Source organism: Xenopus tropicalis, chromosome 2 (genome assembly GCF_000004195.4).
Source record: "Xenopus tropicalis strain Nigerian chromosome 2, UCB_Xtro_10.0, whole genome shotgun sequence".
Taxonomy (NCBI): Eukaryota; Metazoa; Chordata; class Amphibia; order Anura; family Pipidae; genus Xenopus; species Xenopus tropicalis.
This window is the reverse complement of record NC_030678.2, coordinates 26,597,843-26,622,173: the sequence shown is the minus strand read 5'-3', so window position 1 is coordinate 26,622,173 and position 24,331 is coordinate 26,597,843. Positions and strand designations below refer to the sequence as shown.

At 39.4% G+C, this 24,331-nt stretch overlaps 1 protein-coding gene across 4 annotated transcripts in view; it reads left to right on the top strand.

The window, feature by feature from the left end:
- The window catches only part of samsn1 (SAM domain, SH3 domain and nuclear localization signals 1), a 146,447-nt gene extending 122,524 nt beyond the window's left edge, over window positions 1-23,923 (top strand). For 3 of the 4 annotated variants that reach the window (XM_031896612.1, XM_031896613.1, XM_031896610.1), the window contains 8 exons: window positions 11,193-11,264; window positions 12,845-13,000; window positions 14,210-14,345; window positions 16,082-16,230; window positions 16,492-16,698; window positions 19,923-20,073; window positions 23,065-23,317; window positions 23,832-23,923. In XM_031896612.1, the coding sequence (XP_031752472.1) occupies window positions 11,193-11,264; window positions 12,845-13,000; window positions 14,210-14,345; window positions 16,082-16,230; window positions 16,492-16,698; window positions 19,923-20,073; window positions 23,065-23,264 (1,071 nt within the window). In that variant the 3' untranslated portion in view covers window positions 23,265-23,317; window positions 23,832-23,923. The remainder of the gene's footprint in view (window positions 1-11,192; window positions 11,265-12,844; window positions 13,001-14,209; window positions 14,346-16,081; window positions 16,231-16,491; window positions 16,699-19,922; window positions 20,074-23,064; window positions 23,318-23,831) is intronic. The other variant, XM_031896611.1, reaches the window with a different exon arrangement.
- The last annotated feature ends 408 nt before the right edge of the window (window positions 23,924-24,331 follow it).

Here is a 24,331-nt window from a genome sequence, read left to right as displayed (position 1 = left end):
TTCCAAAGAAATTGTTATATGAATTGTACAGCACAGCAAATGAGTTTGCCAGTTCTCAGAATGTTTTGGATGATGGGATAATTGACAATAGATATACAAAGAGTTATTATTTAGACAAGGCCCTCCAATACTAGCTGGAACTAGGGGTCAGCAGAAGAGGTGCATTCTGTCTGCCTACCCCTAGTCTGTGCTCTCATCCCCCTACTACCCTCTTGTCGCTTACCTACCCCCTGAGCGTGCTTTCCTATGTGCACGTGGGGGTGCAAGATGGGCCTTGCGTTACCTACACACTTGAGCCCATTGAGTGCACACTGGTAGATGCCACTGAGGTGCTAACCACACTACTGTACATGGTACTAGATAAGCTAAAATACCTTGGAGCAGAATTTTCAATTGACTTTTTACAGTGATATTGACATATTCCATGGAATACTTCTAGAAACCAGGGTACCCTAGGAAACCTGCATTTGAAAAACATTTAAACATCTTGCAGATTGTGGGCGGGTTGGAATCAAACTCAGGATCCCAGGCAGAAGTGCTAACCACTGGGCTGCCCATCAGTAAAAAAAGAATCTTATTAGACACTTTCTCTAATGACAAACTTTTTGAGGACTGATAGACCCTTTTTCCTCTGCCTCAATAACAATGTTTTATTGACAGCCAATAAATCTACCCACCGAGAGCAGTTTCTGTGCTTTAGAACTTAATGAAATAGATGTTGAGGTTGGGACTTGGGGTTATTACATCACTCTATTATTGTGAATCTTCTGGTGCCATTTAACTCACGACAAGGGGAATTTACATGCTGGAGACATGAACCCTGTCGAGGAAATGTACATACATATATGTTCTTGTCATCGGTAAATCTACTGAAACAGGAAAGGGATCATTGCAACACGGCTGCGGGTAAGGCATACTAAGCAGCTCGTTGTGTCACATCCTCTGGCCAAATGAGGAAGCCCCGGGCGTCCGTATTAAACAACAGCAGTTTCCATCTGGGCAGCAGGTTGTGCGCTTGGCTTTAGGGTACCATGCTGAAAAGAAAAACATCAAATGTCTCAGACAAAGAGAAAGAAAAATTTCAGAAGCCAAAGGTAGGACAATAATAACATATAGAAAGTGACATTCTGATACAATTTGCAATTAATCTTCATATGTTATTTTTTTTTATAGTTTTTTCAGATATTTAGCTTTTTGTTCAGCAGTTCTCCAGTTTGGTATTTCAACAGCTATCTGGTTGCTAGGGTCTTATCTTTCCTAGCAACTAGACAGAGGTTTAAATGAGAGACTAGAATATGATTAGGAGGGGGTCTGAATTGAAAGATAATTAATAAAAGGTTACAATAATAACAACATTTTAGTATCACAGAACTTATGTTTTTTTGGCTGCTGGGTTCAGTGACCCCTATTTAAAAGCTGAAAGGGGCAGAAGAGGAAGGCAAATAATTCAAAAACTGTAAAAAACAAGTAACAAAGACCAATTGAAAAGTTGCTAGAAATAGCACATTCTATAACATACTAAAAGTTAACTTAAAGGTGAACCGAATATATTAAGAGATATATTTTACCTTTTCCTCTAAAACTAGTTTTTGGCACATATTGTTTTTAAGATAAATTTTTTTTTCATTTTATATAAAATGTATATCATTCAGATATTTCTGCAGATTTATTATATAATTTTAGAATGCTCTATAAGCTCCTTGTCACCTGAATACACACTGAATACAAGTTTCATGGTTATTTACACATACTACCTGAAGTACCTGACCTTGCTGATACTGATTAACTGCAGTTATATATACAATAGGATATGTTTAGTATTATATACAAGGGGTCAACAGAACACAGTGTGCAAAAAACCTGCAATTGCCCATACTGCTCTCTGGCAATTGCTAGCTCTACGAGCAATAAGGAATGTACACTTTAGCTCTTGCCCTTGCTTCCCTACGAGACGCAGATGTAAATGACCCCTACTGTGTCTGTATAATGACTAGATCAATAAGCTGTGAGAATATCTGTATTACCATTCACTATCATGAGCAGTAAATATGGAATTTATTACAGCAGAATGAATCAGTATTGTACGACAGGGTTGGATTGTATGATGTAATAGGTCCTGGTATATGAGCAGCAGAGACCAAAGCGATAGCAGAGTAATGTCAGGTTATGCACATTCCTTAATGTATTAAAACAATCATAAAATAGGATAAATGCTTTTTAATGTGCCATTTAAGTGAAATCCTTGATGCCAAGCAACTTGACCAACAGGCCCTTAACTGATGCACACTATGGTCGCAAAAAGATGAGGACGAAGTCCTCCTGTTATTCGAAGAAAGGAGATTTACCAGCTGAAGGGGCTTTTGAAGAGGTTTGAGCAGTAAGGATGCGGATTCCCCTTATATTGTGTAATAGTCTTCATACTATGAAATAATGGCTAAAATATAATAATGGCTGTTATCTGATTGTTGGTGCCTAAGCAAAAAAATCAGACAGCAAAATCAGGCTGACCTGGCAAATCAAATATACACTAGGCATTAGTATAAAGTGACATCCAAACACAGTATTTTATAGGTTTCTGACTGTCTCCTTTATTTCCAGTTGGAGCCCTTAAGCCTGGTACCATGATGAATCATGGGTACACATGATATAGTTTGATTATTTGCACTTTGGGGTTTTGCTGCTATCAGGATGTACAAAGATGTTCTCTAGGCTCAAGATAACAAGTCCCAGCAATTGTGGGCTAACCCATTCTCAACAGGTTAAATACATTATAAAGGATAATAACCGATGCGTAGATCTGCCAGAAGTGGAACAGCTATCTCTTTATCTGCTACTAATGTTGTTACCAATAGTGCTGAGGTGTTTCTTATTACCCTAACACTGTGCTGTCCAACGTATTACAAATAGTGGGCAAATTACTGTATTTCTCATACAGCATGTTGGATTGTCAAATTAAATGAAAATTATGTCATACAGCCTTGTGGCCATAATAATCCTTTGGAGGGCCACATTTGGCCAGCAGGCCCTCCAGTTAAGCAGCCCTGCCTTAATATATTTCTTGCTTAACCTGTGCATAACAGAGGCTCAGCTCTAGATGATCCGCCAAATTGAATTAGTACTAAGGCACCAAGAGTAGAGTCAATTTAATTCAGTACATAACTTGAATAAATGATTGTTTTGGGGCCAATCTAAAAACTTGTTCTTTGGACTTGCTTCAGTAAGTCGTTTTCATTTGCATTGTGCTTTTCAGTAGAACCAGACATACAGACAATATAAGGGCATGCTGATAAAGGACATAAGAAAGCTATAAGAGGCCAGGCCTCCAAAGTTGTCTACAGGAACTCCCCATGTTAGATCTTGTTAGTCCATGTTAATTTTTATCTCTTCTTATTTTTTGCAACTTAACGCAAGATTCACTACAACAGGGGTCCTCAAACTACGGTCCGTGGGCCAGATACAGCCCCCTGTGGCCATTTACCCGGCCCCCCACCCCTGCTGCCGCGGGCTGTAGTTTGAGGCATAAATGAGTTGCAGGCAGTCTCCTCCTCTGTCTACTACTGTGTTGGCGTTCTGCTCTGCCCAACGCGTCATTGTGTCGCCACTTAACGATGTGACGTCACTGCATTACATGCAACTTGGTGACATGCTGGGCAGAGCAGATCGCCGACACAGGAGTAGGCCGGCCCCTCAATAGTCTGAGGGACCGTAAACTGCCCCCCTGTCCAAAAAGTTTGAGGACCCCCGCACTAAAAGGAGAGGCGTCATAATTAAGACGCAATGTTCTTTGCGTTATTTAACTCGCGATGAGTGTTCTTCTTGCGTTAATTCCCACCATGTGTGTTATTTCCCGATGCGCGCGATACATTTCACCACTTGCTATATTAGCGCATGCTATTGCGCACATAACCATTACTTTCAAAAAACTACTTTTCTAAAAATGCCCATTTCCCTGCAAACTGGCGGCTGCATCACTCTGGGGCTAACACAGACTTGAATAAATCCCACTGCAAAGTCCATATTGTGTTGCCAAAAGCTCATGAACCACAATTTACTTTAAGTACCGCCTGCCCCAAGTAGGTGTTAATATTCGCACAGATTAAAGCGATATTTAGCGCGTCTAACGCTTCTCATGTGTTTGTGAATCATGCGTTAGTATTATATCTATGTGAGAATTAAGGCAATGCGAGGTATATAACACATGCAATAGTGTGTTTTTTTGCACATGCGATATGCATTTTAATGCATGCAAAATGACTTTGATGAATCGGTACTTATTTATAAGCGTTATCGCACTTTAGTGAATGGGCCCCTATATGTTTTACATTGCATTAAAGAATGGTTTTTAATGTAATAATACAGTTTGGAACAGTTCCGTAAGCCCCGCCCCCTGTTCCCCTGCTGATCTGGCTGGCTACTTTGAGACTCAAATAAAATGTATCAGTGGTCGCCTGTCCGCAGCCTGCCTTCAGCCTGCATCCTCCCAATCCCACAATTCCCTGCACACGTGATGTCAATAAGGAAAGGAACATCACAGGGCAATGCATTGTGGGCTATGTAGTTCCTGCATGATGTCTGTAAGCTGTGGAGAAGTTGTTAAAATTTGTAACATCAATGTTTTAGTCCCTCCTCCCCTGATGCAAAAATAGAAGAGCTGTTTTGCAGCTGGATTTCAGCATATAAAATTGTATTTATTCATACTTTTTAAAGGCACAGACTACAGTGATAGGTATATTACGGGTTTCTGTGTTGTGTGGGGCTCTTTAACAAATTTTGGTTTGAAAGCTGGAATTTCCCTTTAATATAAGGAAATATTTTCTACATAGTTGGCCTATATACTTAGGTAACTTACAAGATAGAAAACGTATATAAAAAAATGTATGTACATTTGCCAGGCATAAATCGAACTTTAATACCTTTCATTTTTCTTTTGTCGTTGCTGTTCATTTAACTTTCCACCAATGTAACACTTTGAATGATTATTTCAGTTCCAAGTTGAGAGAGATAAATAGATACCATATTATGGGTTTGTTCTAATTTTAAACATCTTAGCTTTTGATTTGAATCTATTTTCGCTTATCTTTGCTTCATCCAACGTTCTCACTTTTTAAGTCATCAGTTCTATTATTATATCTACTATATATCTGATTATCTATGGTAAACCTACAATAAACAGAACTGAGGAAGTAAAGAGAGACAGCAGTGGTTGCTAATACCCTTATACAGGTATGGGACCTGCTATCCAGAATGCTCGGGACCTGGAGTTTTCCGGATAAGGGATCTTTCCGTAATTTGGATCTCCATACCTTAAGTCTGCTAAACATTATTTAAATATTGAATAAACCAAATAGGCTCGTTTTGCCTCCAATAAGGATTAATTATATCTTAGTTGGGATCAAGTACAAGGTACTGTTTTATTATTACAGAGAAAAGGGAATCATTTAACCATTAAATAAACCCAATAGGGCTGTTCTGCCCCAATAAGGGGTAATTATATCTTAGTTGGGATCAAGTACAGGTACTGTTTTATTATTACAGAGAAAAAGGAATCATTTAACCATTAAATAAACCCAATAGGGCTGTTCTGCCCCCAATAAGGGGTAATTATATCTAAGTTGGGATCAAGTACAGTTACTGTTTTATTATTACAGAGAAAAAGGAATCATTTAACCATTAAATAAACCCAATAGGGCTGTTCTGCCCCCAATAAGGGGTAATTATATCTTAGTTGGGATCAAGTACAAGGTACTGTTTTATTATTACAGAGAAAATGGAATCATTTAACCATTAAATAAACCCAATAGGGCTGTTCTGCCCCCAATAAGGGGTAATTATATCTTAGTTGGGATCAAGTACAGGTACTGTTTTATTATTACAGAGAAAAGGGAATCATTTAACCATTAAATAAACCCAATAGGGCTGTTCTACCCCCAATAAGGGGTAATTATATCTTAGTTGGGATCAAGTACAAGGTACTGTTTTATTATTACAGAGAAAAGGGAATCATTTAACCATTAAATAAACCCAATAGGGCTGTTCTACCCCCAATAAGGGGTAATTATATCTTAGTTGGGATCAAGTACAAGGTACTGTTTTATTATTACAGAGAAAAAGGAATCATTTAACCATTAAATAAACCCAATAGGGCTGTTCTGCCCCCAATAAGGGGTAATTATCTTAGTTGGGATCAAGTACAGGTACTGTTTTATTATTACAGAGAAAAGGGAATCATTTAACCATTAAATAAACCCAATAGGGCTGTTCTACCCCCAATAAGGGGTAATTATATCTTAGTTGGGATCAAGTATAGGTACTGTTTTATTATTACAGAGAAAAGGGAATCATTTAACCATAAAATAAACCCAATAGGGCTGTTCTGCCCCCAATAAGGGGTAATTATACCTTAGTTGGGATCAAGTACAGGCACTGTTTTATTATTACAGAGAAAAGGGAATCATTTAACCATTAAATAAACCCAATAGGGCTGTTCTGCCCCCAATAAGGGGTAATTATACCTTAGTTGGGATCAAGTACAGGCACTGTTTTATTATTACAGAGAAAAGGGAATCATTTAACCATTAAATAAACCCAATAGGACTGTTCTGCCCCCAATAAGGGGTAATTATATCTTAGTTGGGATCAAGTACAAGGTACTGTTTTATTATTACAGAGAAAAAGGGAATCATTTTTAAAAATTAGAATTATTTGCTTATATTGGAGTCTATGGGAGATGGCCTTTCTGTAATTCGGAACATTCTGGATAACGGGTTTCCAGACAAGGGATCCCATACCTGTACTACATTAGCTTCTCTATATAACAGTTTGTTATGTGAGAGATATTTACAACCTTACTCCATAGTTCCACACACAATATAAAGTAGCCTATTGCAAAACAAGATGTCCCATGTCACACTGACCTGAAATAAAACAAATAGCACAATTTCAGCTGTCCCACAACTTCGCTGCTCAAGGACAGCCGTACAGTTGGGCTGCTCTGGGGATAACGCCGCCTGTATCACTTGCTGCTGATCATAAACTTTCAAGAAACGCCATAAATCTGCCATTGTTTTATCTTAAAAAATGTATCTTAAGGAACAAAACAGGAGGCGGGCGGAACACGGATGCTGCACGGCATGTGATATTATCTGATGTTACTAACAACATAAAGCATAAGGAAAGGGGAACTTTCTGTCAGTTTTATGATGCCTCCAAAGGTTTCCCCTTGAAAGACAAGAGTGACCTTGATATGCTGAGTTGGCACATGCCCGTGAATTAATGGCACGGCTTCGCCGGAGAGAGGTTTGTAGAAACAAAACCGAGCCAAGGGCTGCATTCTGCTCTGATCATTAACCAGATGAATCAAAGCGATACATCAAACAAGTTAATCTGGAGCTGGCCTTTTTGCTTTATACAGGGCCTCGCTAATAGAGCGGTGCTCTTCTCCATCCTGAAGCACAAACGCTGGTGAAATAATATTATATCAAGCGCCTAATCCCAAAACATGCAGCCTCTGTGTTTTCTCTCTGTTGCTTGCGGCGCTTGCCAAGGCTTGATGGCTTGCTGACACATCAAAAGCTCCTAATGCTTTTTAAGGAGCAGCAGAAATAGACATGGAGGCAAATCTGACAATTTTTAAAAATAATGACAGCAGATCAGAGGCTTCCATATGAAAGCTGCACCACCAGTTATATGTACAGATTTAACCCAGACTAGGGAGGCACAGATTTGCTATGTGAAGCGGCTACGCTGAATATTAGCTTCTGAATAATATAACAGCATGTACACACACGTGTATCTATTCAGCACTTAAAGGAGAAGTAAACCACCACCCTCCATTTTTAATCAATTGACCCACTCTCGGTCCCTCTCCAAAAGCATTGCTGCCAGTGTGTTAAAGTCTAGGACTTACCCTCTTACCTGCTCTCTTACTGCAGGTTGGCAGCCGCCATATCTGGCCATATCATATCTGGTGTGTGGCTCTGTGGCAGACACGCTGACCTGGAACAAGAGCACTGAAAGCTGATCCAGTTTTGGCTTCCAGTGTGTATGCTCCATGTAAGCAGCTGACTGATGCTTGATTTTTCTTAAATCCTATTAGTTACAATGACCAATGAGACCCATGGAATTTCTTGCTAATACTATGCATTATGAGTCCCAACCTATGACCATAACTGGGGGCTGTGTGGGGTAGCAGGGTGCTGTTCCCAGCGGTGTAACTACTCTGTGCTGGGCCCCCCTGCTTATGTATAAATCCCTGCTCTCCACTCACCATACCTGAGAACCAGTGGATTTATAGGCAACAATAAAGGAAGCAGACCTTGTGGTCCGGTTCCCCCTGTCCCCTGAGGGCACATGTTGCTGTGGAGCCCCAGTGCTGAGCAAGGTGCAGAGTACAACTAGGCCCTGGGGCATCATGTCTCTTTACAACTTCCATGTGCTATATAGTGAAAAGCAGACAGAGCTTATGTTGTCTGTTACTAAATCTAATAATTGTTCTTCTAGTTCATTCACCTAAGTGACTTCCCTTTCTAGTCTGAACTAATGTTCTCTTCCTTTTTGCAAGTAAAGTGGGTTTTAATGGTGCTGGGCCCACATCTGTCAGTTTCAAGACTGTCCTGTAAATGGGGAGAAGGAGAAGGGGAAAGAGAAGGATGGACATCTCCAAAAGAGTGGATAGAAAAGCAAGATGTTTGCTCTTATTTGCTACAGTAGATGACTGCAATGAGATAGACCCATATTCTAGACATATTTTTGACCCCAGGACAATTAGCCAACAAATGTTCTTCTCTGCGCAAATAAGGTAAATAATAAATCATGTGCCACAAACACCAGGAAGCTCCGGTGCATAACGCAAGTTAGTCCTTTGTACTCCAAGTCCACAGAGTGAAGTAGGTCAGGATTAAACAAATACAGTATATTTTAAAGATCTTTGTTTAGTAGCAACAGTAACACCAAGAAATAAATGAGAAGGGGGGCTAAGAGGCTGTGGTTAACAACAGAGGTGAGAACTCAAAGTGCTAGATCGCTCGCTAATGGAGGCAGTTGGGCACTGGATTGAGAGAGACAGGTAACGCCCATGGGCAGATTACAGTAACACTGTTGTGTTCTTATAAAGTCCCTATACAAAGCAGTGACTCCCATGGTGCATTGCCCATCAGAATGTGTATCATATGTAGCTGTGGTCTGCTAAGTGGTTATGGCTGTGTTATACCCTTTATTTGTCTTTAAAACAATGCTACATTACTTCCAAGTCAGCAATATGTAGAACAACTGAGGCTTCGCTGTACATTTCATTACAGAAAAAGTTACATTATCTCTAGAATCAGGGCTTCAACATAGGCCAAGACATTCCAAGTACACAGAGGCCAAACAATAAATAGTGAGTGTCTATGGCATCTTACAGCAGATTTCCAGTCTGGCCCTGACTGTGACAATGTTGGCCCTTATCCATATAATGCACAAAAGTAAGCAGCCAACTCAGTGTCATCATAGAGGGCTTATTTATAAGTGCTGTGCACGCACACAAGGGCTGTGTACAGTCTAATTACAGATGTAAGTCAACAGTTTTGTTAACCAATAATGTGTTTTTTACTCCATAATTCCAATGTAATTGCAGCCAATTAATTAAAATGGGAACAATTGTGCTGAAAATCCGGCACTCCACCGGATGCAAGTTCACTGTGCCTATTGATGCATAGCACTGTGGGAGCACCTTTTGAAGTGCCAAATACTCCATGACTCCCCTGTGTCAATAGGTGCAGTGCGCGCTATTCATCCAAACTGGCAGGGATTATTGGCACTTTGCATCAAAACTTGCAAGTGCAAGGAGCGACTTAGATGCGAGTACGATGTAATGAATGGTACTAGCTTTTGCCACATTTATTGGCACACAGACATGCAACTACGGTCGCGCTTAATAAATTAGCCTTTATGTGTTCTTGGACCAAGACTGCCATATAATTAAAGCAGTTATCCTGCCCAAGGTGCCTAATTCATTAGCATTTTCCTTTATATAGTATGTATGGCAGGTGTCCTACTTGTGCTCATTAGGGCAACCAATAAAGGGCATATAAACCCTCCCTAATACAGTCACAGCACATTGCCTAATTCTTTATATTGATACGCTCTTTTCGTATGACTGAGAAAAGAATTTTCGTGACATTTTCAAACATCAGAAATTATCGTAGTTACTCCGAATTTTTCCCAATCATGATTTTAAAGGAACAGTAACACCAAAAAATGAAAGAGCTTTAAAGTAATAAAAATATAATGCACTGTTGCCCTGCACTGGTAAAACTGGTGTGTTTGCTACAGTAACACTACTATAATTTATATAATAAGCTGCTGTGTAGCCACGGGGGCAGCCATTCAAGCTGGAAAAAAGGAGAAAAGGCACAGGTTACATAGCAGATAACAGATAAGCTCTGTAGAATACAATAGTGTTTTATCTGTTATCTGCTAAGTGCCTGTGCCTTTTCTCCTTTGAATGGCTGCCTCCATGGCTACATAGCAGCTTATTTATATAAATTATAGTAGACTTTCTGAAGTAAACACACAGTGCAGGGCAGCAGCACATTATATTTTAGTTGGTTTTATACACTTTCATTTTTTGGTGTTACTGTTCCTTTAACCACCCAAAAATCATGGTTTAATATGTGTCATACTTCTAATTCCATTTACAGGCAGAAAACAGATTTACACTGATTAGGTGGGGTTTTTATTAGAGAATGATTGTTTCTGTAGAAACAGAGGCCATGGGTGGTTAAATTCTTGTGTCACTTATGATGTTATATAATAAAAGACACTATAAGCCAACATAACTGGTGATCATATAGCAACCAATCAGCAATTAGAATTTAACAGTCACCTACAAGTTAGGAATCAAAAGCAAAGATCTGATTAGTTGCTATAGGCAACATCAGCAGTTTGTTTGCCTAGGAGCAGTATCCCATAGCAACCAATCAACAGGTAGCATTTACTAGTTACCTGTTTAAAAGCAAACATCTTGTTGGTTGCTATGAGTTACTGCTTCTGGGCAAACTTAGTGCTGTTTATTACATATGGGGGTTATACTCCTATATACTGTTGTATAAAACCTAGTTGGCTATAACCTTTTTTACTAAAATAAATCAAGCATTTATATGTAGGCTACACAGTTCCGGTATCACTGATATGGTTTATCCTTCTCGTTACAGCGCACCAGCAGTTTTGGAGCCTTTGATCGTTTCAGAAAAAATTCTGTATCAAAGCCGGAACATTTAAATGAGGTTAGTGCCTGGCTAAATATAGCAATTAATGATTGGCTTTTCTACTGCTGCTTACAAATCTGCTTTGGGAAAGGACAAATGTCTCAGGGAAAGAGGTGCCCTGTCCATAGTACAGATAATTATAAAGGTAAAAGGGCAGGGAATAAAAATGCAGTATTACATCTGGCTTGCAGAAAAAACCTTCTGATTGGTGCATTGCAGATGCAATGAGGGATACAATGAGGGATACAATGTCTACAGAAACATAGCAAACAGGCAGTCTAGTTATTCAAAGTGAGTGGCAATAAGTTGCTAAATAAAGGATGGCTAATTTTAAAGGTGTTTTTTACCTTGAATTTAACTTTTAGTATGATGTAAAAAGTGATATACTGACACAATGTGAGCTTAGTTTTCATTTTGTATTAATTGTGGTTTTTTTAATTATCCAGCTTTTTGTGCAGCAACTCTTCAGTCTGGAATTTCAGCAGCTATCTGGTTGCTAAGGTCTAAGTTACCATAGTAACCAGGCAGTTGTTTAATAATAGACTGGAATATAGGGAAATAGGAGAAAGCGTGAATAGGAAAATAAGGAATAAAAAGCAACAATAACAATTAAATTGTAGCCTCACAGAGCAGTAGATTTTGGCTGCTGGGGTCAGTGACCCCCATTTGAAACCTGGAAAGAGTCAGAATTATTAATAAGCATTGGTCATGCTATAATATACTAAAAGTTAACTGAAAAGGTGAACCACCCATTTAAGGAAGACCAGAGATGACTTTAGCCGTCAGTCTCTAAAAGAGACCCTTGGCTGGAATATGCCCCTCATGAGAGTTTAATTACAGTGCAATAAATAAAAGATAATTTCATTATTTAATATTCTGTAAGGGAAATATAAAGAGCTGAATGTATATTTTGCTCTAATACTATTTTCCCTAGCTTCTCTGAAGGCAATCCTCATCTGGCACTTTGTGCCTTGCCTTAAGGTCCCCATACACTTTGAGATTCGCTCGCTTGGCGAGATCGCCAAGAGAGTGGATCTTCACCCGATATCCCCATCCCCACCTACGGGTGGGCGATATCAGGGAGCGTGTAGGTAAAAAAATATATAATTCGATAGTTTGGCCCTGGGGCCAAACGATCAAATTATATTGGCGGCAATGGGGCAGTCGGTTCAGGGACCGCATCAACAAGCCGATGCGGCCCCCGATCCAACTAAATTTTCTAACCTGGCAGATCGATAGCTGGACAATTTCAGGCCAGATATCGGTCAGGCATGCCCCTCGTTTCTGCCCCTACACGGGCCGATAAGCTGCCGGGTCGGTCCAAGGGACTGATATCGGCAGCTACACTTGGCCCGTGTATGGGGACCTTTAGCTGTAATTGTCTGAGATTCCTTATAACTTCCAGTAGGGTATGTGACCGGCTGTGTGGGCAGTAAGTGGCATTCTCCTCATGGACAGCCATGCCAAACTATATCCCCATAGTTCTTCTGAAATAAACATGGCCCTCCAGGAAACCTGAGGGAACAACAGCTCATTAATACAACTTCTCCTTTACAACTGAGTGAACTTTATTCCAAGAAGTCTTCTTTATTATATAGAGCAGTGAGGCCGAGAGCCTGTGTGAAGGAGGCGCTACAGAATGTGATAAAGCCTCACACAATGCCGGCAGCCTGACCAAGAAGATGAAGGCTATATCACTGACAATGAGGAAGAAGATGGGCAAGAAATACATCCAGGCTCTTTCAGAGGATACGGTAATTTTTTAGATTGCATTGTTATGAAGAAATAAAAGTAAAGTAGACATCAGCCCCGGCCATAAGTTCATGTGCTGGTCACAGTGGTATTATTGAAAAACAAATATCCGAAGTAGTGCACCCAAAAACAGATGTCTATAATAGGGCTGCCACCTTTTTCTTTGACTAAAACCTGCCTTCGGGTTGGGGCATGGATGTAATGTCAGTTGGGGAGAGGGGGGACATAAGGGGCAGGGAAATTGGCAGGATGAGCAGGGCTATAAGTGGGCAGTGGAGAAGCCATGATGTATTTCACTATGGTATACCAGCTAGGGGATATTCCAGGGGTTTCCCACATGCTGCTGCCTATTCTAAACCCCATATGCAATAAACAGCACTAAGTTTGCCCTGGAGCAGTAACCCATAGCAACCAATAAGATGTTTTCTTTTAAACAGTGACTAGTCATTGCTTCCTGCTGATTGTTACTATGGGTTACTGCTCCTGAGCAAACTTAGTGTCTTTTATTACATAACCTCTTAACCTCTTCAAGTTGTCTTGCTCTATTTATCCAAATAATGGCGGCACTTCACAGTCCTGAGTAGTTATGAGTAAAAATGTTCACCAAGTATGGATTTGTGGAGAAATTCTGAATTTTGCCATTGGCAAATATTTTTGTAAAACTGCCAAAAAATTGCCACAAGACTTTTCACAGTGTAAAACCGCCCACAGACCAATGTACTCTGCACAGAAAAAGTAGCTGTGAAAAAATACCCATACTCCAATGTATTTTGCAAACTTTTGGCTTTTTCGCAAATTTTCCAGTGGTTTTGGGAACCATGTCTATAAATTACATAACCAGTTATTACATAACCGGTGGGTAAGTGCAATGCATTAAATTATTTTGTACATCAGAAAACTGCTTAACAAGTCAAGAGTGGCAAAGAATACAGCAGGTACCCACTGCAGCTTCTGGAATATTGAGAACAAATGATAACGTTTAGCTTGTCCAGTTTGCTTAATATAAAAATATAGCAAGTTCTGTATCAGTATGGAAAGAGCTACTGTGAATTCTAACAGAGACGTTTCCTTAAAGATATATTTTTCTTTAATATCCTCTTTATTCATTTAAATGAATCTTATTCATCAAGGCCATGTTTTTTTTTGCTGCCTTTGAAAGATAAATCACTTGTGTGACTTCATAACTCTTGACCAGAGATGTTGTTTTTCAGCAGGACGACACTGAAGAGTATTATTCTCACCGAGACAGTGACCCTGAAGGCGGAATCCCTACAGAGAAAGTGTCTCTGAAAGCGAGCGAGTCGGTGGAAAGTCTCTACAGCCTTAATAGTGGTCAGAGTTCATCCAGTAAGTATCCATAAAAATGCTTTCAGTGCCTGCCATTGTGTGAGTCTCTCCGAGATACATTAGCACCTTATTCTATCCTAGAAAAGACTTCTAAGGAGTAAATAGATGACACCTTGCACCTCTTTATATTCTTCCAAGATCCGATTAAGCACATTTAGTGCAGGTGAGGTCACTGCAGTTACATTCAGTAGGCAAGATATAATTCCCATCTTAATTATTCATTTTACAAAATCTTAGCTAATTATATATTATTGTAGATATTTCACTTTTAATTTTCCAGACACATACTTTGTCTGACACAATCAGTTTCCTCTTAAGAAAAGGGAGATTAAATGATTTACCCAAGGGAATACATTTTCTGCATCAACTCCATTATTTAGTAAGGGCAAATGAGCAACTTACTTAGTGATTATGAAAGTAACCAAAGGTGCATTGCTCATACATTAGTGGCTCCTAACAGCCTCAAGCTACACCAGCAAGTGGAAGCCTACCCCCAGAGACCAAGCTACTTATTGGTTTTGTAGACTATGACCAACCCTGCAGTTGCTACATAACCATACACATCTAAAGGTTATGCCACAATACACTATATAGCCATAAGTACATGGACATCCCTTCTAATTATTGCAATTGGCTATTTGAGCCACACCTATCATTGCCAACACAGGTGCCACTACATCATATAATGCTTCCTACTTTGTGGCAATAGTCCAGGGAAGGCCCTTACCTAGCTCAGAAGGACAATAACCCTGTGAATAAAATAAAGTCCATACAGAATAGTTTTGCAGAGATTAGAGTCAAAGACCTTGACCGGCCAGCAAATAATTCTGACCTCAACGCACCTGAAAACCTGTGGGCAATGAGTTAGCCCTGATCACCCAACCTCTTAAGTATGTATGTAAGAAAGTCCCACCATCTATGTTCCAACATGTAGCTGCAAGCCTTCCTAGAGGAGTAGAGGGTTTCTAAGCACAGAGAGGACCAACTTTATATTAAATAATACCCTGCCCCACCCTACATCTCTGATCTTATCTCTAGATACCAAGCAACCCGCTTGTTACGCTCCTCTACTGAACTGCTCCTCTCTCATTCCCTCCTCACACACTCGCATTCAAAACTCTGCAAGGCCTGCCCCCCTTCTCTGGAATTTGCTCCCACAATCTGCCCGACTTTCTCCCAATCTTTCTGGTTTCAAAAGATCTCTAAATTCTATATGTCCAGTGTATAAATACACTTACTGTACAGTGCTGCAGAATATGCTGGCGCTTTAATAATACATGTTAGTAATAATAATAATATTCATACCCTTAGTTTTGGAATAAGACATTGGACAGGCTGGTGTTCGTATACTTTTGGCCATATAGTGTACTTTACAGCTACATCATCCAAATCACAAATAGAAAATTATACCCCAGTTAAAGAATCTAAAATTATTACTACTTTTTCAATGTCCAGTGCTTCTAAGAGTTTAGAAAGTCCTGCAATGTTTTTGCTGTTCTTAACAAAAAATTGTAACAAGGTTCATTTAATGACAGTCTACAGTTATCTATTACCTTTTTTCCCTAATGCATTTAATGAAAAACATTAGATTTATATTATGAGAGCTATTCAAAATAACGATGTATGATGTGTAAAAGGATAGAACTTGTTAATTAAGAACATGTGGCCGGGTAGTACCTGGGAACAGGTATAGTACCTCTGACAAAAAGCACTAATTAATGTTACCTCTACTTTAGGTGGTGTAACCAGCTGCTCCGATGGCACCAACAGAGATAGTTTAAGGCTAGATGAAGACATTTCATACCATGGACCTTTCTGTGGAAGAGCAAAAGTTCACACTGACTTCACCCCAAGCCCTTACGACATGGATTCATTAAAAATCAAGGTTAGATGCTACATTTACTAAAACTCCAATTTATAATTGGTATTTAATTTAATAGCAAATTTGCAAAGTTAATAGCAAAGTTTCTAGTATGAAATTAAACTGAACCCCAGAACCCTTACTAAGTTTACTTCTCCTCCTATATGTATATATATATATATATGTGAAGCTGCCTAGGGGCATGATGGAGCAGTCTGGGGCCAATTGCCAGTTAGACCCACAAGTCAAAAAATAACCAGGGCTTTTAATTGTTTTTTTTTCCAGAAAGGTGACATTATAGAAATAATCTGTAAAACCCCAATGGGGATATGGACTGGCATGTTGCATAATAAGGTGGGAAATTTTAAATTTATCTATGTCGACGTAATCTCTGAAGAGGAAATACCACCCCGAAGGATAAGAGCAAGAAGGAAAAGTAAAAGACCAAAGCCTAAGACTTTACAAGAACTTATGGAGAGGCTAAATCTGCAGGTAAGGAGAAAGTCACCCCAGTATATTGTAAACATTTGTGAGCAGGGCCCTCTGATCCTATTGTTACTCGGTATAACCTTGTTAGTTAAACTATTTAAGATCCCTGTTTGTTTAAATTTATTGTGAAGCGCTGCGTAATTTGCTGGCACTATATAACTAAATGATGATGATGAACCAGAACACCAATACGCTTTAAAATGGTAAAGTCTGGGGGTGTCATACAACAAGTAGTACAACGGCCTGTGAAGATGATTGCTATGTGAGTAACCAATGTTTTTGTTATAAAGTAACAATTACATTATATGATCCAAAAACAAGAGTAAATACAGATTTGGCGGAGCACACACTAAGGACAATTCTAAGTTTATTTGACCAACTGGTACATAGGCTTAACAGTTTACCTTCCAGTATTCCCAAACTAAAAGTCAGGGCATTTTAGACCACTACCTGATTCTAGCCAGTCACACACAATTACTCCCATGCAAGCCACACACACATTCAGGTAAACTCTCGGGCCTACGAATGAGTAAAATACTTTTTAAATAGTAACACTTTGAATTTATTCTTTTTTTGATTCCTTTACACTCTAAGAATCGGTGGATAGAATCTGTTGTTTAGGCATCCCACTGTTGTCTGATCTGACCAAAGTATGGTCAGGGTCTACTCTCTTCAATTTAGCCAAAGTTGCTATCTCTTTAACTGAGGCCTTCACTTAAGTCAATATTTTAGAAAGAATAGTAAGAAACTGAATACAGTCTTAAATCAACCAAAATGCCTGCCAGCAATAGGCCAGAGCAAAAAAAAAGCTTTTCTCTCAATTCCAGATTTTCCCATAAACTTTAATGGAGTTGTTACATGATAAGAGAGGAGATTTCCATGTGATTTGCCATGAACAGCATTCTATTTCAAGGTGCCGCACCTGCTTTTTGCTGAGGATATGTCCATTTGAAAGGTGTAATAAAGTCAGGCCTTGCCCCAGAGGAGCATCAGACTTTGGAGGGAAAAATTAGCTTGAAATGTACCAATTTTGGTAGCTAGACTTAACCTTTCTGATGTGGGTGCAAAACAACAAGGAAAGCAAAACCCAACAATGTTTTTTAAGCAATAAACTACCATTCCTATACTTACTCTACTTTAGTTATAGAAATGCTCTTCCCAGTGCAAGAATTGACTGTAAGGGCCAAAAACATGTCAGATGACACACAATACAGGCAAGGAATGGGTCTGACAACTGCTTGGGTGAAATTACAAGTATACGTCACCTTCTGGGTGTTTTCAGTACTTCCTAAGAGGACTAATTAGGCTTAATGCTTGCAAAGTGAAGTCTACTTCCTAGGAGACATGGCATGTATCTATATTTGTTCTGCTGTTTCACATTGAAACACTAAATAGATATTTTAGAATCAGACAGCAATATTCTAACCAGACTCAATGCAAAGTTGATGATCTGACATTCTAAAATGATTGAGGATTCCATAGCGTACATCACTAGCCAATTTGAAAACACAGTCAGGGTGTTTGATATAAAGGAAGTCAAAATATATAAGTATATTAAAATAGTCTGTTATGATTGTAGCACAACATGCTTGCACAAGACATAATACATTGTACAGCTACAGTACTTTAGATATTTCCAACCACTGACATTGACATTGCTGCCAAATGTGAATGTGTCTTTTGTGGTCACAGGACAGGCAGAACGCGACAGCTCAGACTGCTGACAAAGCGACGGGGGCTTAAGTCTATAGAATTTTTGTTTTTTTCCCCCCCTTTTATTGCTCTGCATGCACTTTGAGTCGGAAGACATATATTGATATACAGAGATAAAAATGGTACTGCTTTTGCATAATCTGCAGTTCAAGGACAGAAAATAGCTTTCATTTTATCTTTTCATCTTTTACATTATGAAAAATGGTTATAACTGACGTTGCAGTTTTGCTAATTAGAGATTATATATGGGATAACGTTCCCTTATGGCACAGCAGCTAATAATCTATAAATGTATTTTTCAATACATTTTATCAGCAATTACGTCTGAACCTTTTGCACAAGAGATCTGCAACATATCATTTTGTGGAAAAAAAAATTTTTTTTCATGAAAAGCAACACAAGCCCTTTAAAGGGACACTACCCATTTTTCTTTTCTATTGACATCTGCACAATGAAAATATTCACCCCCTGTGATTTTTACCATTACTTCTCCTTGAAATGATAGCTGTCCAATAGTAACATGCTTAGTATAAGTAAAGGTCAGAGTAGAAGCCCCACATTTAAAGTTTGCATTGTGTATGGCAGCTGTCTGCTTGCAATGGACTCCAACAGTGTGTAAATATGAACCCAATTCATTCTTTGGTCCAGGGCAGAATCTTGCAGGTTTACAAATCATTTTCTGCATTACTATGGTTCAGTAGCACAGAAAAAAATGTGCAGAATTAGGAATCCCCCTTTCAAGGCCTATCAAGTTTTCGATAAAGCTTTCTAATTTAAAGCTGCTAGAAGAGAATTATATTTCATTGCTCTTAGCAGGCAAATCCGTTCTGCTGATTTAGAATTTTCCATAAAAGCCATGTTGCTTTTTAATTAGGTGTTAAAAATAAAAATTAAAAGCATAGACTACTAGGTATATTATATACAGTCATTATATTTTTATTAGTCCACACCTTCGGATGTCTTTTCTATCTGTATAAACTTGAGTTCGGGTATACAGGTATAGGACCTGTTATCCAGAATGCTCGGGACCAAGGGTGTGCCTGATAAGGGGTCTTTCTGTAATTTGGATCTCCATACCTTAAGTCTACTAAAAAATCAATAAAACTTTAATTAAACCCAATAGGACTGTTTTGCCCCCAATAAGGATTAATTATATCTTAGTTGGGATCAAATACAAGGTACTGTTTTATTATTACAGAGAAAAGGGAATCATTTAACCATTAAATAAACCCAATAGGGCTGTTCTGCCCCCAATAAGGGGTAATTATATCTTAGTTGGGATCAAATACAAGGTACTGTTTTATTATTACAGAGAAAAAGGAAATCAGTTTTAAAAATCTGAATTATTTGATTAATATAGAGTCTATGGGAGACGGGCTTTCTGTTGTTCGGAGCTTTCTGGATAACGGGTTTCCGGATAAGGGATCCCAAACCTGTACAATACTGCACAACACAACAACCAGTACCTACTGAGATCCACACATACTATTTAACAGCATTGATCTATTTCCTAGGATTACATATCAAGCCTACTGCTTAATGGATATGAAAAACTGGAAGATCTTAAGGACCTGAAGGAAAGTCATCTGCATGAACTTAACATTACGAGCTCAGAGGAAAGGGCAAGGCTGCTTGCTGCTATTGAAAACTTACAGGACTGTGAAAGTAAGTTTCCTCTCGTTTTCTCAACTTGCAAATTTGGGTAGCTCTTTTCAAAATAACTCATTTATTACAGTAAATAAATATAGACAGTACATCAATGTATGTACAGCATTCTGGAGTGGGTGCAGAATATTCTTTATTAGTGCAGTATTAAAGTACCCTAAAATGATGTTGCTGTGGGGACCAGTAACTTAGTTACACCACTGACAATGTTGGCTTAGGTCTTCCTTTTTCAGGGGCTAGGTGGGACGGGAATCACAGATGCAGTTACTGTCCCAGAAGCCTTAGTGGGCAGGACCAGTCATGTTCCTTACCTTGATGTTTTCTTCCAGTCTTGGACCAGGATTTGTGGAGAAGGACCAAATTGACCAGCAAGGCTGTAGCACCCAGACCCAGTTCCCAAGAGGCCATAAAGGCATAAGTAGCCCAGACATGAGATGGGATATCTGTGATTTCTGGGAGACATAGTATGCTGCAGGTTATACTATATAAAATAGGGCCCCCTACAGAGTATTTTTGCAATAAGGGCAGCTCTGCATCAATATAATATCAATATTAACCATTAGCTATGGCTTCCCTAAAATGATTGTTACTTCTGTTCTGTGGCATTATGGTACGCACTGGCAGGGCTTCCTGTTTGTTCAGTGGAAAGAGCATGATTGTATCAAGCACCACGAACACATGTTTTACTATAATGTAACCCCTTTACCTCCTAACAAGGTAGAATCTCTGTTGCTGGCAGTAAAGATCCAGAGTTTCAGACAGTGTAGATATATGTGTATATGTGGGTTACATGTGTAAAGGGTTTACATTAAAGGGAAACTATACCTTTGAACATAGTGGGTCTCTATAAAGATATTTACAGGGATTCTGTCATGATTTTTCTAGTATAGTTTTATTAGTACATTACACTGTTCACATTGCAAATAATTTATTCTACCATTTAAAATGTTGTTTTTGAAACAACAACTGTCATTTTTTAGTTGTAATATTGGTGTGTATGCAGCCATTGTGCCTGATTCTGAGCTTTTAGAAAGAGCCAGAGCTACGCATTAAAACTGCTTTCAGATGACCTATTGTTTATCCTACTCTCTTGTAACCAGAGGAGTCATGAGCCAGACTTGGATTTTTACTACTGAGTGCTATTCTAATATCTACCACTAGGGCATGAGTGCAATTCTAGCAATAAAGGTGTTCGGTAGCTGCTATCCTGCTACCTTCCCATTGTTCTGCTAATTGGCTGCTGGGAGGAAAAGGAGGGGGGTCATGGCCATGGCCACCTGGGAAAGTAAGAACATGTGTTGCCCCTGTTTGCTCTTGTGAAAAATGAATTCCAATGCAGGATTCTGCTGAAGAAGCTCTATTAACTGATACATTTTGAAAAAAAACATGGTTTCCCCTGACAGAATTCATTTAAAACAGCCCATATTATAGTTCTCTTTTAACATAATATGACTCACAAGTTTAAACAAGGTCTAGCTATCCATAGAAACAAATTAGCAGTATACCTGACTGAAAGCAAACATTTGATTGGTTGCTGTGGGTTACTGGACCTAATGCAAGCATTAGGAGTTTTATACCTTTCGAAAGGCAAAACTAGAGCCTTGACTTTGAAAACACAAAGCAGATTAATGGTGTAAAGGCCAGTGTATCACAGGAGGTGCACAAATCTTCCAGAAGGGAATAAGAAGGACAGGCAAGCGGTATTAGAAAGATCCATAGGATTATGGCTGGAGATTTAGCATCTAAAACTGGAAGTTTAAGAGCCTCCCATTGTGTAACATGTCAATTCTGCCTTCTGTAGACCCTCAAGCAAAGGCAAAACAGGAGCAATAATAACAAACAAGAAAATGTAATAATGACACATATACAGAAATATCCATGGAAAATTACACTTATTACTCGCAGCTGTTGATAAACTACAAATTTGATTATTTCTTGAAGGTCAAGGGATGCTGGGAATGGTAGTCTGGGAACAGCTAGAGCAGTAAGGCTACTGGGACACAAGGCTATTTCTCCACTTGTGGCGACACAGCCTTGTGTGCCATTAGCCTTACAGGTTTACCACAATTAACACTGAAAGGGTATTACATTAATAATATTGTGGGCAACTGAAGCCTTGGCTAGACCTGGGTATTTTATTTCATGAAGCGTAATAAATCCCCAGTCACTATTTTGTCATCCTGCGCTGCTCACAACCCAGGCTCCATGTAACCAGACCAGGGCCGGATTTGTTTTCTGGGCGCCCCTAGGCCACCCCCGTTGATTGGCCCCGCCCCCCCAATGCGCATGCGCGAACAAGCGCGCATGCGCATACATTTAAAGCCCCATACGGAGCAGTGGGGAGAAGTTCCCACTGCTCCGTATTGAAAAAAACTTGAAAAAATTCCGTTGCGGCGGGGCGGCATGCCGCCCCTACATTTCTGCCGCCCTAGGCCCGGGTCTTTGTGGCCTCTCCACAAATCCGGGCCTGAACCAGACGGCACTGTTTAGATTGGCAGACTTCAGTGGGTGGCACTAAAAGTAGTCTAGAACTTCAGTTCTGCCTAGTGACCTGTCTCATCAACAAGCAGAAAGTTTCCCAATGAGTAAGCAACTTGCTGTACAATCTAACAGATATTAAGCATTAATCAGGAACTCAGCCTGGGTGTGGCCAGCATTAAGTATGGTAGGTATCTTGGATTTCCATTGCCTGGAATGTTCTGTACCATTTATCAGAGTTTCTATAAGAATGTTCTTGTATGTCTTGACATAATGTACCTGTCTCATGGATAGCAAGAAGTATAATGTGTCCTTTCCAAAACATTTTGTAGTGCTTATGTACCAAAGCTAAATGTTGGCATTCGTAGGGCAAATAAATAACTGTAGCCAAGTTCATTGTCAGTTTTGTTCACTACTCTGATTCGATATCCTGGTGTAGAGAGAATGTACTTCCTGTCTTTTTTAATCATTCCAACTCCAGAATTTCTAAAACAATTGATTTTGGTTTGACAGACGACCAAGAGCTTGAAAATGAATCCGTTCCCCTGACGCTGAGCCCCGGCAATCCTGCAAATAAATGTGAATTGGATGACTGTCCAAGAGATTCTGGATGCTACATTTCTCTAGAGACTTCAGAAAACAGCAAGGATGAGGTGGAAGTGGAAACGTTATGTGAAAATGTGCATAAAATCACAATTACAGAATCTGCCTAGCTGACGCACAGAACTCCATTATGATGGTTGAATCAGCATCACCCAACTTATAGGGGCTGATTTACTTACCCACGAACGGGTCGAATGGAGTCCGATTGCGTTTTTTTCGTAATGATTCGTAATGATCGGTACTTTGCGATTTTTTCGTATGTTTTGCGATTTTTTCGGATTCTTTACGAATTTTTCGGATCCAATACGATTTTTGCGTAAAAACGCGAGTTTTCCTATCCTTTACGAAAGTTGCGTAAAAAGTTGCGCATTTTGCGTAGCGTTAAAACTTACGCGAAAAGTTGCGCATTTTTCGTAGCGTTAAGTTTTAACGCTACGAAAAATGCGCAACTTTTCGCGTAAGTTTTAACGCTACGCAAAATGCGCAACTTTTTACGCAACTTTCGTAATGGATACGAAAAACTCGCGTTTTTACGCAAAAATCGTATTGGTAACGAAAAATTCGTACAGAATCCGAAAAAATCGCAAAACATACGAAAAAGTCGCAAAATGTTCGTTTTCAAGTCGGAACTTTTCCAATTCGGGTCGGATTCGTGGGTTAGTAAATCAGCCCCATAGTCTAATCACTATCCCATTAGCTAAAAACCTAGAATCTGAGCCCAAAAAGTAAATGACAAACAGCTGACTGACTATTCTACTACATGTATAAGGCTGATGCCACACCAGGCATAGGGCTGATTTTTTCGGCAAGCAGAAAAACGCTTGCCGAAAATTCAGCCCTACGCCTGCTACTTGTGCCTGCACCCGAATGAATGGAATACGCTCGGGTGCAGGCACATGTAGCCCATATACGCACGAAAACGCGTGAGAATAAAAAGGGGCACATTTACTAAACCACGAACGGGCCGAATGCGTCCGATTGCGTTTTTTTCATAATGATCGGTAATTTTGCGATTTTTTTCGGCGTCTTTACGATTTTTGCATAAAAAAGGCGAGTTTTTCGGCGTCTTTACGATTTTTGCGTAAAAACGCGAGTTTTTCGTATCCATTACGAAAGTTGCGCAAAGTCGCGATTTTTTCGTAGCGTTAAAACTTGCGCGAAACGTCGCGCCTTTTAA